Source organism: Galleria mellonella, unplaced genomic scaffold (genome assembly GCF_026898425.1).
Source record: "Galleria mellonella isolate WM207_F2 unplaced genomic scaffold, CSIRO_AGI_GalMel_v1 utg55, whole genome shotgun sequence".
In the NCBI taxonomy this organism is placed as follows: Eukaryota; Metazoa; Arthropoda; class Insecta; order Lepidoptera; family Pyralidae; genus Galleria; species Galleria mellonella.
This window is the reverse complement of record NW_026442115.1, coordinates 6,082,453-6,095,120: the sequence shown is the minus strand read 5'-3', so window position 1 is coordinate 6,095,120 and position 12,668 is coordinate 6,082,453. Positions and strand designations below refer to the sequence as shown.

General features: G+C 30.7%; 1 protein-coding gene across 5 annotated transcripts in view; it reads left to right on the top strand.

Moving 5' to 3' along the window:
- LOC128199961 (supervillin) overlaps positions 1–12,668 on the top strand; it is an 85,550-nt gene that overhangs the window by 54,527 nt on the left and 18,355 nt on the right. The window contains exons 1-2 of one of the 5 annotated variants that reach the window (XM_052898977.1): positions 6,927–7,058; positions 8,770–9,677. The exons of the other annotated variants lie outside the window; for them this stretch is intronic. Coding sequence (XP_052754937.1) covers positions 8,874–9,677 — 804 coding nt within the window. The 5' untranslated portion in view covers positions 6,927–7,058; positions 8,770–8,873. Of the gene's footprint in view, positions 1–6,926; positions 7,059–8,769; positions 9,678–12,668 lie in introns of those variants that run through there. 5 annotated transcript variants of the gene reach the window in all.

Below are 12,668 nucleotides of genomic sequence, written 5' to 3'. Positions count from 1 at the left end.
TACGAAATACTTCTTGTACATTTTATACTTGCACGTGTATGTTGTAAGCGGTAAGGATATTAAATAGTGCATTTCCTATATATAGGGGATATTTCAACCTTTCTCATGGCCGTTCCGCCAAGTTAACATTAAGCGAAGGCTTTTGGAAAGTTCATCCTATTTTTACCGAAATGACACGGCTATATTTAGCTCAAATGCCTCGGCTTGACCTTTCCAAGCTATTGTTCTAAGCCCTTAGCGGCTATAGCAACAAATAATAATTTATTTATTACCTTATATTTTTCTGATTGTAAACAATCTGACATTATTGTATATATATTACATTATAACTTTATACGTATATAAAAAAATATTGTATCTTTCATCATAAAATATTCCACGTGATTTTTCAGGATATTAACATCGACTTCTAATTTTGTAATCTCTATTTTTTAGTTTACCGAAGCGGTAAATTGAATTTCCGCAAGTTTACGACCCCTTAGGCGCTTACATGACATTTCATTTCAGCGCCATCTATGTTTACTTATGAAAATTAAATACGAAGCGGTTGTGCCTCAGCGGCAAACTGAATTTGTGCTAAAGCGCGTGAATCATCTAATTTCAATCAATTGCTTCCGTTTGCTTCGTATAAAATGGAAATTTGTTTTATTTTTCTTTAAAAAGATACATATAGATTTATTTTTTATTAAAAGATACATATAAATACGTTTTTATTCTTGTACTTGGTTAACCAATATAAAAATTAATTATTCTACTTTAATATTTTATTACTTAAATGCTATGTTACTAAATATACCAATAAAATGGGTGATTCATACTTAATACTACTTGCAAAAATATCCTCATTTATAATACTTGTTACATAAAATTGAGCTTTGTTTCTTCCTTATTATACTTACCTATAGAAACAGAATTATTTTAATTCTATTCTGATATACATAGTAGTTTAAAAGGATATATTTTTTGTCTAAAAAGATATACTATGAGATTAGTTTCATAGAAATTTTACCATAATCGGTTCAATAATTTAGTTTTTCAATAATAGTGGTAATTTTGCCATGATTGAAGTCGTACTTTTTTTTTTGTGAAACACAATCTTAAATTATTGTCAGTCTGTCTGTAAATATATATTTTAATATTTATTATTATTATAGTTAATACTTACTAATGATAAGTAAGTTTTTTTTTATGCAACTTAGAATGACAAACAAGCTGACGGCCCACCTGATGGAAAGTGGTAACCGTCGCCTATAGACATGAGCAGTAGCAAAGACATAGCAGAGTATACTGTTTCACCCATGATACCCCCCATGCGTTGCCATTCCTGAGGACTCAGGTGTATTCCTCTGTACCCAGTAAATTCACGCCATATCCCACCCTTCAAACCGAAACACAGTCATGCAAACACAACTGCTTCACGGTTGAAACACGAATGGGACAGAGTTACCCAAGCAATCGACTTTTGTACAAAGTCTCCCTCTGGTGTAGTTATAGTAAGTACGTAAAAAGTAATACATGAAATTGAACGTGATTTTCACAGTTAAATTCTTAGATTTCTATGTTATGTTTGATGCATGTTTTATCTTGATACGGCCATCTAGAAGTGATTCTTTTCGTATAACGTTGCGGGCAAAAACTAGTAGCAAATAATGTTTAAAATAAACGATGTCGCAAATAGAAGCTAAATAAAATTTTAAAACATTTAATTTTAAACTGTCTACATTCTAGGCCTCATTTGCCTTAACTGCATAATTTAAAGTCGTCGTAACCATCGCCGTATTAGGTAAAGCATAGCTGCGTATAACCCTAGCCATAAGAGGATTGTTTAAGGTCGCACCTCATAGGTCGTAGTAAAACTAAAGTAGACAGTACTACTAATTAGAACTGTATGCATTAGTTCTTTATATAGAAATATAGTATTGTACGGCTGTGTGGTTCCGGCATAGAATAGGCTACCCTTCTCTTTACTAAGGTAACATAACGGTTGAGGGATGAGCAGCAGCGAATTTCTTATAACATCACAGTTGTCAACCCGCATGCCAAGCGTGACAACTACTAACAAAACCCCCTAATAGGTGAAAGCTTATGTTCAGTGGGTAATAATGGCTGTTATGGCATACAGGCAAAAACTAGCTCTTTCCCGCTACTTCGTACGCGTAAATTTCATAAGTAGGAAAACGTACAAAATAAGTTACATTTCGACGGAATACCAAGATGAAACATACTCGTACACCAGATTTTAAATTAGACTTTTAAATACACAATTGTGTAAACCGCATCTGATTTGGTACAGTAATTTTTAAGTGATGCTGGAACAAACATTCAGACTGACAGACACAAAATTTGTAAAAAATATTGTTTTAGCATTTATTACCCTTATATAATAATCTTAATATGATGAGTTTTAATAAGAGTTAAGACTCATGTACAGACATCGTACAGATGTTTAAAACTAAAGTTTCGTTCTTCTAGCTTCAATTACAACATATTTTCCACACGAACTTCCATCCCCTATTTCACTATGGTTTTTGAAGAATTCACCCCTATTCCTATAAGGCAGAATTCTTCGAAAACCAATATACGTATTTATTTTTTTGAATCAAAAGCCTAAATCTAGAATTTCACGAATCTAACTTAAAAATTAACCAAATTCCATACAAACTTTCAAACCCCGTTTTACTTCCTTAGGAGTTGCATTTTCAAATTTTTTTATTGTTCGGATACGCTATATAAAGAACCTATCTGCAAAATTTCAAGATTCTACATTCAACGGTTTCAGCTGTGTCGATATAGGTCAGTCAGTCAGTCAGCGTCTTTTTATGTATGTATAATATAAATATCTCCGTATCTTTATAAATCATTGAAGGCCATTCCGTAGGTAAACATAAATAATTTGAAATTTATTTAAGATATTAATTCAAGGTATGATAGGCCTGATATACATAAACAAGATAAAAGTCCTACAACAAAAAAAATTAACGGTAGTGATAAGGTTAGGCACCAGTTAAAAACAGATAAGCCTATCAAATTGTGATATTGTATTAGTAAAAGTTAATTATAATTAAAAAAAAATTTGCTCTGTAAAGGACAGTGACTTGAACAGTGTCAAAATTAATATTGGCTAGTTAATTTCAGTACTATTATTTTAAAACAAATAAAACACATCAATAAATGACTACATGTTTTATAGATAAAATTGATTGATCAATCAAATATTCATACCTTATCCCACTGTTAGTCAAATCCAAATCAATCCAACTCCTTCCATCTCGCACGATCGTTGGCCAAACCCTACTCGTCAGGGGGGAAAGGGATTGTTAGTAATGGAGACTAAGAATTCCATTGCTAGCAATATACCCAACCAGGTCGACCTCCTCGTGGTTCCCCCTGGAAACTATCATAATTAATTCCAGATGAATTCATCATGATGGGCTAACTGGCCTGTTTTCATTCTCATCGTTAACCTTTCACGGGTGCCCCGCCAGCGTATCCCGTTAGCGCAGGCGGGGTTACCATTCCATTTTCATCCAATAGAAAAAGCCCTACTCGTCCTTATGGACTCGGTCGAAATCATCTCCCATCGCATCCGAGGTCTAACGCGACTTCTTTTTGAATTTTCCGAAAGCCAAGTTGTACTTACATATTTTATAGACACATATTTGTGATTGGAAATATTCAAAACACAGAATATTATACCTTGAAGAAAGACGTTAGCCTTAACTGTCATGAATTTAATATAGAAATATTAAAACAGGAGTAATTCTATCGATTGCAAAATAATGAAAATCCGTTTCGAAGTGGTGACAAAATCATGTTATTTTTTATAACATAGTGGGCAAACGAGCATACGACTCACCTGATCCTAAGTGATTATTGAATTAAAAACCTCTTTTTGGGTATATTGCCAGCAATGGGATTGACTGTCCACCTCTAACAATCCCTTTTCATCCATAATTGGAGTATTAGCAACTATTTGCAGACAAAACATACTGTTGCCACACGCTTGACAATGACAGGTGTAATCGGCTTACTTCCCGAGCTCAGGTTAAATAGGAAGGTCGAGATTTAGACGTTCTTTTATTAAAAGCTTAAAATATGCCAACCACATAAAGGGGACATGTGTGTCGAAGTGCGTGATGCGAAGAGGCAGTAATATGCGTGATGTTTTGTGCATATTAATAAGGATCTACTTAAAAAATGGGACACGCCTCTAAATAACATTTATTTACGACGTACAAAACGTACGTGCCAAATATAAGTATAACAATATTCTTGTATGGACAGTATCGTTGTTTCCTTTTATTCTTTGTTCTTCATATACCCGTATTGATAGAAAGTGATTCATTATAGTATAACGTATATTTAAAACTAAATATATCGTGCAATGTATTATGATGTTTCACGTAAAATTTTATTCAAAGTTTAATAGAAATAAAGCAGTTTTTAGAAGCTTATCTCATACTAATAGAATTATATCTATATGTAACCAAGAAAACATTTTTAGCGTGGGTTCGAAATTGAAATATATGCTTTTTATAATGCATTTATAGACTGCCAATTTTTGGCTTTACAAATTAAGTTTTATGTGTCTGATATATTGATTTCTTTGTACTTTTCTTGTTCGTCACAGATTTTAAATATATTTGAATGAACTGTTCTTGAGAATTGTTATTCCAAGTGAAGATTTTCTTTATTATAATCCGGTGAAATCGAATATGCATATTCTAATTAATTCATATCAATAGGCCTATAAAATATTCAATTAATATTTCTACCACATTCCTCAAGTATATTTCCATATTATTATGTCGATGAAACTAAATTTATATCATGATAACAAGCGTAACTTGTAACACAGACTCTGCTTCTATTATCAATTTCATCAATATTTTTTTTTATTAGTGCTAAGATGTCTGTATATAGACACGAATACCATATTATCTATTATAGCGGCAATTTCTATAACAATAATATGAATATTGCAAATGCCTTATGAAAACATTATAACTTTTTTTAATTTATTTAAACAAGCGCTAACTACCTATGTAGAAGATCAGGTCTATATTTTATTTAAAAAAAAATCACTAATAAATACATCATTCCATCACACTAAAATATATTGTTTCACAAAACGAGTACAATAACAATGCAAAGACACTAACTTGGGTTTGCTTGAGCAAACCAGTTGTGAAGTCGTGACGCAGCGCAGGATAACTATCTGCGCGGGCGCAGTACATCGGTCACAGCCTGCAATTTATATGTATAGCCCTTCCTCGCTCACTCGCGCACTTTAATATCTGTGACTTTAAAGATTTAATGTTACGTTTATTATTGTCTTTATTGAGCTAAAAACGTTTTTTTCTTTATTGTAAACTATAAGTTGTTCGAAGTATTGATATATTGTCATGGTCAGTACTGGAATTCAAGTTAATGAATTCAAATTGTTTCATCGAGGTTAAGAGTAAATTCTCCATTACCATGACATGCCTAATTAAGATGCAGGTCTGAGTCATAAATACTTTTTGTCTCATTTCAAATGGATACTTTAAATTTTTGCACATATTGTTTACAATTTTCATGAACATAAAACAATATATCGTTGAGAATCTATGACTCTTATAAAAGAAGCTAGAATTAAAGTTGAATTCTTGTATTTTCAATAACGATATAACATTTTAATATACAATGTTGATATAATAGATAAATGACGACTCTATACAAAAGTTATCATTTATTCTTTAATGCAAACAAAGTAATCATGTTGTTGCATAAAATTAATACAGTTCTTAATAAAAAACCTCAATCTGAATTTGTTAGTACTCGTAAATAGTATCGTAAATTAGTAACACGGATAAATGTATATGGAATCGCAAAAAAACATACACACACACTCCTACAATAATAGTTTTTGCTATGAAGCCTAAAATATATGCATTGTTGTTTTCGCCTGAAATTGTAATGTAAAAGTGCTTCTTTGTTTTTCATGTTAAAATACAAGAATCACAGTTTATTACTTCGTGATTAAATTTATCTACATAAAGTACTGGTGAATTGTTAGCACATTAAAATCCTTAGTTTTCTAAATTCGCAATTGTTATTACAAAATACTTTGTTGGTTATGAAATTGTCCCACATAAAGTTTGGCGTTAGATCTAATGACAGCTAATTATAAATTTTGGCCACTGCAGTGTTACTGTGGATTCAAGGTGGCTGGAGTAAAAATATACTCTGTCCCATATATCCAATACGTTATGTGTAAACACATTATGCTATTCTAATAATTTAATTTATTATTTCAAAGTATTAAGTGATAGAAGCAATTCTGTTAAAAGTGATTGATACTCTTGTTATTTAAACATTTCTTATACTTTCATGTGAATGTTTTCGCAAATTGCCATCATGTTCCAAAATATTATTTTCTTGTATGTATACAAAAATATATTATGGCAATAACATGTATATGTAAGCGTGGTTTCAGTTTTCATGATAAATTGTAAATCCGATTCTGTAATTTATAACGCTTCAGAAATTTCACAAAATTAATTTAATTGCACAGTTTAATAACCGTATAGTTACATTCACATTTCAAGGGGCATACGAATTGTAACTACTCTTTAAGTGTATTAACCTTGTAGGCAATATAGTATTTATATTTGTATATCCTATAATATTAATGCTATTAATTTAAATTGTTTTTAGCGGCCTATTTATAACAATCGCGTCATTTTTGTGTTACATTATTTTTTAATCTTTTTACAATGTACTATAGAAAATATTTATTTTTTGCAGCCATATTATTTTTGTAAAGGTGACCTTAATGTCCTTTTCCAGGAAGCATACCAATTAGCTATCAAAGTACTGACCAAAACTGAATATGCTCATACACATGTTCGACAATGACCCAGCTGGCCGCCGAGACTCGCCGGCACCGCCAGTTGTTTTGATCGGGCCAGTGTATGTGCGCGCGCGCAACTCGCACGTCTCTCGCGAAATCAAAAAATAAGCTTTCACTCATAATCAAGTGTCTCAAATAGTGTACCTAGGTTTAGTATTGTGCGGTTAGAAAACATGTACATTTAATATTTTGTGAACCTATATAATTAACGTTGTTTCTCCGGCAAATTTATCTCTTATTAAATTAATGCATAATATTACGTTTATTTTCTTTTTTATGATTCTACTTTATGACACAAAAATAATTACATAAAAGAGTCTATTTATGCTAATACATTGCATATTACCTAGAGAAAAAATGTAAAATAATTATTTTAATTCTATGCTCGATACTTTCAAAGTCGATAAGATAATCCATTTCTACATTATCATCACGTTTATCTCTAATATCTGTTCACCTTGAATTATATAATCACCTTCTTTAAAGGCAATATTTTTTTTTCATCGGAAGTAATTTTTGTTTCATTAAAGTATACTTTGTTGCTAGTTAATTTTTTATATCAATACGTGAATTTCTTTATATGCTAGAAGTTACAAGATTAATAAAAAAACATAAGTGCCGATATTATTTTAATTCTTGCAAATTATTTCCTTCTTTGCAATGAAAAGGAAATCTTTTGAATCCTGTAGTATGACTGTTTATAAATTGCGTCTTACTTTCTTGCGCATATATACTTGGATCGCTTCCTTTTAAATATTAATTGAAAATACTATACGTACAAAATTAGAAGCATACGCATTTAGCAGACTATTTTCTAATGTTCTCAATTTGTATGCAACACTAGCAACTACTCCAATTGATGAATCTACTTACGTGTGGAGTATAATAGATCAAATGAAATTGTCCTATGCTGATATCAGGCCATTTATATTTATTGTGTCGTAATAAACAATCGTTTATTTATTTGAACTTCAGGTCACATTTGTTGAGATACTATGTAGTCGTTAAAGCTTCATAGTACATAAAGCTAGAGACGGTCTTTAATTACTTCTAATAGTAATTTTTTGTTCATTGATTTTCATTATTGTGACTTGATACTAAGTAAAATAGATTCTATCAAAGACGTTTATACAAACATATTATAATGGTATGGTGGTATTTTTTGCTTGAGGCCGTATTAGGCTTGGACCAGCTTACATATTTGGAGTTAGTTTCTCGAAATACTGCGCACATATTTTAAGTGTTATTATAAAACAAAGTTGTAACAAATAAAGGGAAACTTGTAATTTTCCTCTTATTTTAAAATGAATAAATCTTCATTATTCATCCTTTTTTATATAATTCTGTTAAATATCATAATAATGTACATAATATAGTTTAGCAATAAATTCATAAAATAGTACCTATATACTAACAAGACTACAAATTCAGATTTTATTGATAAAATCTCAATAAATCAATTTATTTCTAATTTTTTTTTCTTCTGAAGGTCATATTATATACAATGCGGTAAATTTCGTAAATCAAGGTTATGAGTCCAATGATAAGTGTCCACCTGATCTTGACACACCCATCACAGTTAACACAAAATGCGTCATTTTGACACTACTGATCGACAATGTTTACACACATTCTTGGATCTGACTGTGAGTCACACGCCATGTCCGCTGCCAGATGATAATAGCAAATGATCTCTTAGTATGCATTTGACACTTCATCAACGCACTCACTTTGACATTAATTGTGTACAACATTACGATTAATTAGTCAGGCCGATCGATTACAACAGTAAAAAAAGTATTTCATTTGCTTTATTCATATGTGATTACACGCACGATGTGTTAACAACGCTAAAACTTTTATTGCTCAATTAGGATCTAATTACAAATAGAGCGCAACATTACCAAGGATTGTTAATAGAATGGACTCTAAATATTAACGTATTCTAGTCAGTGATGTGATTGGACTATATTTCAAAATGTTCTACGAAGTGATAATTGGATTTGGAGTGTTGTTGTATTTGTTTTGGAAATATTTACTCTCTGAAAGAGTAGGTCAAGGTATATTAATAGAATCTAAGAATTCTATCCAACTTGAAACACCGACTCAGATAAATCTTGGGGTTGACACAATAAGACAAAATAAAGAAGAAAGTTCAGACCTAATCATAAGAAATGTTAAATGCGAGGAAGATATTCTAGAAAATCCTATTGTCGAAGAGAAAACTAGCCTAAATATACTTGAACATAAAGGAATAATAACACCAAGTTTATTATTAGAACAAAGAAAAGAAGTACTTAAAGAAAAAGTTGGCAAACGCGAAAGCCCACCAAAAGAAAGGTTAGCTGAATTTCTCGAGAAAACTATTTTAAGCGATGACAAGATACAATCAATTATTCAAAATCTTTCTTTAGATAAAACGTTGGATAAACAAGACGAAACTAATGACGTACTTAATTTAGGAATAACATCTATAAAAAACGAGTCCAGGAATCAACTAAGCGAAAAATCTGCAATATTACAAAGCACAATAGATGAAATCGCTGATAAAATAAAAATAATTAATGAAAATAATTCAAACAAGGATTTAGATATTACTGTGAAAAAATCGGAAGTATCGAAACCTTTATTAACGCGTCTTCAAAACCAACCAGGTTTTCCAATCGGACTCAATTTTGGATCTGTAATTGGTGAACTGAAAAGTAAAACTAAAAATGCAAGTAACGGTGCAGTAAAGCCAGTATTCAAGAAATTCGATGCCGATACTTTGGATGAGAGTCAGGCATGTAATCCAACAATTATTTAGTTTATTACTTATAAAACTAGAACTCAGACTACACAGACTAAATTTATAGCATGATCCATAGTTAAATGAGATTAACTACTTTGTTAGATATGTATATCTTTTACATGTATCAGTTATTTATCGTTCTCAGAATGCGTAAATTCAAAATTTATTCCCTGCTGTAATAACTTTTATATTCATGAGTTAAGTTTTTGCGTGCCTTAACAGTTATTCATCATAAAGATTTTACTGATAAAACAACTGTCATTTATGTTTACGTATATAATTAAAAATGTTATTATTTAAAATTTAATTTTAAGTTTTAGTGTATAATATATACTTGTTGTATATATTGAAAATTGAAAATTTTAAAATTATTTTCGCACTATTCTTCTTAATTACTTTTTTTTTATGGTAGTTGTTACGCTATTGTATTGCGTATCCTAAGCCGATTTTCAGAATACTTTTAGTAATTGACTATATTTGTATGTTAGCCTTATATTGTGTGATGATTGGAAAAAAAGTACTTGTCATCATTACCACGAATAATTTATATAATTATTATTTATATTTGCGATACTTGTATATTATTCGTCAAATTATTCTTTTAATTTTAAATATCTTTTCGCTCCAGGAGTAGGCCGTCCACATTGTATATTAAAAAACTTTAGTTGCCAAAATATTTAAAACTGTAGTTTCATACTAGAAAGCGTACTGTGAACTTAGTCTTCTTAATTTATTCATTGTTACTTTAAGATTTCGAATCATCATGACTGTAAGTTCTAATAAAACTGACTCCAATATATGCATAGAAATTGTTAAATTGACGTTATTAGCGGTTGTTCAGTAAACGTTAATCTCTTGTTAGAGAAATTACATGTTGTTTGTTAAACGAAACGGACTCTAGATTATACCGACTCGCTTTCTTTATTAACATAAATAACTCATCTAAGCTTTACAATGAAATGAACAAGTAATTATATCTGTTCTATCTGATTACGGCATCGTAATTTGTACACCCATAAAGTTTCGAGATCCTATGTAGAGTCAATCTTTAATTTTCTAGAATGTTCACTGGCTTATTCCAAATATTTCATAAATTAATGAATATAAAATTTTGTTATTACCCTTTCATGCTATGAGTATTAGTATAGCCGTACCTTGTTTTCTCGATTAAACACATTCGTGCTGCCCTCTGATATTAATGAGATAACATTTATCCAAAACCTCAACGTTTATGTATTTTTTTTTTTACATTATTCAATATTATTTGTAATTCGCAAGTTTGTCCTTATATTAAAATTGTCAACTTTCCATTCTGTTAACATTATTTAAACAAAACAAACAAATTATTTATACATAATATAACAACAAACATTTAAACATCTACACAAATGTTATCATTAAGATGTTAAGAAGGTAATATACATTATTAATTTGTCTTAATACCGTTTTTAGAAATAGGATGTGGCTTTGTCTGTTGACTAACGAAGCCTATTGTAGGATATCTTATATCACACGCGATACTTCAGTTATACAATATGATACGATAATCATCAAGCCATGAACGTCTCATCGATATGGCTAACGATAATCGAGTTTTTTATATCCACTACGGAAGATATTAACGTGTCTCGTCATTTAACGTAACATTCTATTTAATCATAACGGTAATAGAAATAATATTAGGATTTTTAATCATAACATTGAAACATTAGGATTTTTCTACGCAAAAACAAAATAGAGACTTTGCTTCTAATCAAATTCCAATTGAAGATTGTGTCCCATAAAAAAAATTAATTGAGGCAAAACCAGTTTTTTTTTTTTTCATCTAAAAACCACAATAAACAGATTTTGATAAAATGACTATGGGGCCAATCTGTATGATTATCCTTTCAGATAAAAAATAATAAAAAAATTAAAATGTTATTTTATAATAATATAAAAAAGGCGAATTCAGAACCTCTTTCTCTCTAAATTAGCTTCATATTTAAACAAAAAGATTCGTCTGAAAGCAATATTCTAATTTGAATAGGTTTCATTAAACACAAAACAGTTCAGCTTTACTTATCATGAATCAGATAAAACGAATAATGTTTGAGAGGGAAGTCAAGTGTCCCCGCTACCGACATGTATGCGTGAGACGAATTCTCAACTTATATATAGATAAATCAAGACATTTATCTTAGAGGATAGAGGTCTTTGACGCTCGATTCTCTCTGCCTGTCCCGTAAATTGGTTGTCATAAAGATAAAATACAGTTCAGTCGCAATCTCTGTGGTCCAATGGATATTACATGACTCAATTTGTTATATAACATATGGTATCACCATTAGATGTTGTTTAATAAAATATAGGTACCTAAGTATAGTTCTTATAGTATCTTATTTAACGCGGTGCATATGTACAATTACATAACCCGTGTATTCCCGTCATAAAATAGGTCACACCTTCCTTTCCCATGGGTGTTGTAAGAAGCGACTAAGGGAACTTATTGGTCGGGGGATGGGCAGCAGCGTGTCTTAAAATCTCCAAAGCCTAACTGCGGTTGCCAACCCGCCTGCTTGGCTTGCTTGGCAACTACTGACAAAACCTCCTAATAAAGGGAGGCCTATGTCCAATAGTAGACAATTAACGGCTGTTATGGTATGGTATATATAATTTTTTTTTAAATGTCATAAGTTTGAAACTCAATAACATCAATTAATTAAAACATTTCGAAAATTTTAGTTTCGTTATTGATTAAAGAAAGTCGCATTCATAATGTCATATCACATTATTATTATTAATATTTTTATGTTACAACTGAAATAATGATATTTCTGCCCTTTCGCTGGATGTGTGCCAATAAAAGGTCATTGACATTCGTCAAAGAAAGTTTTTCGCCATTACCCTTGTTGATGTTGAGTTCTGATATCCCATAAACATGCCTTTATTATCCTACTTCCCACTAATATTGTACATTTATAAGTCTGTAAACATGTTTTG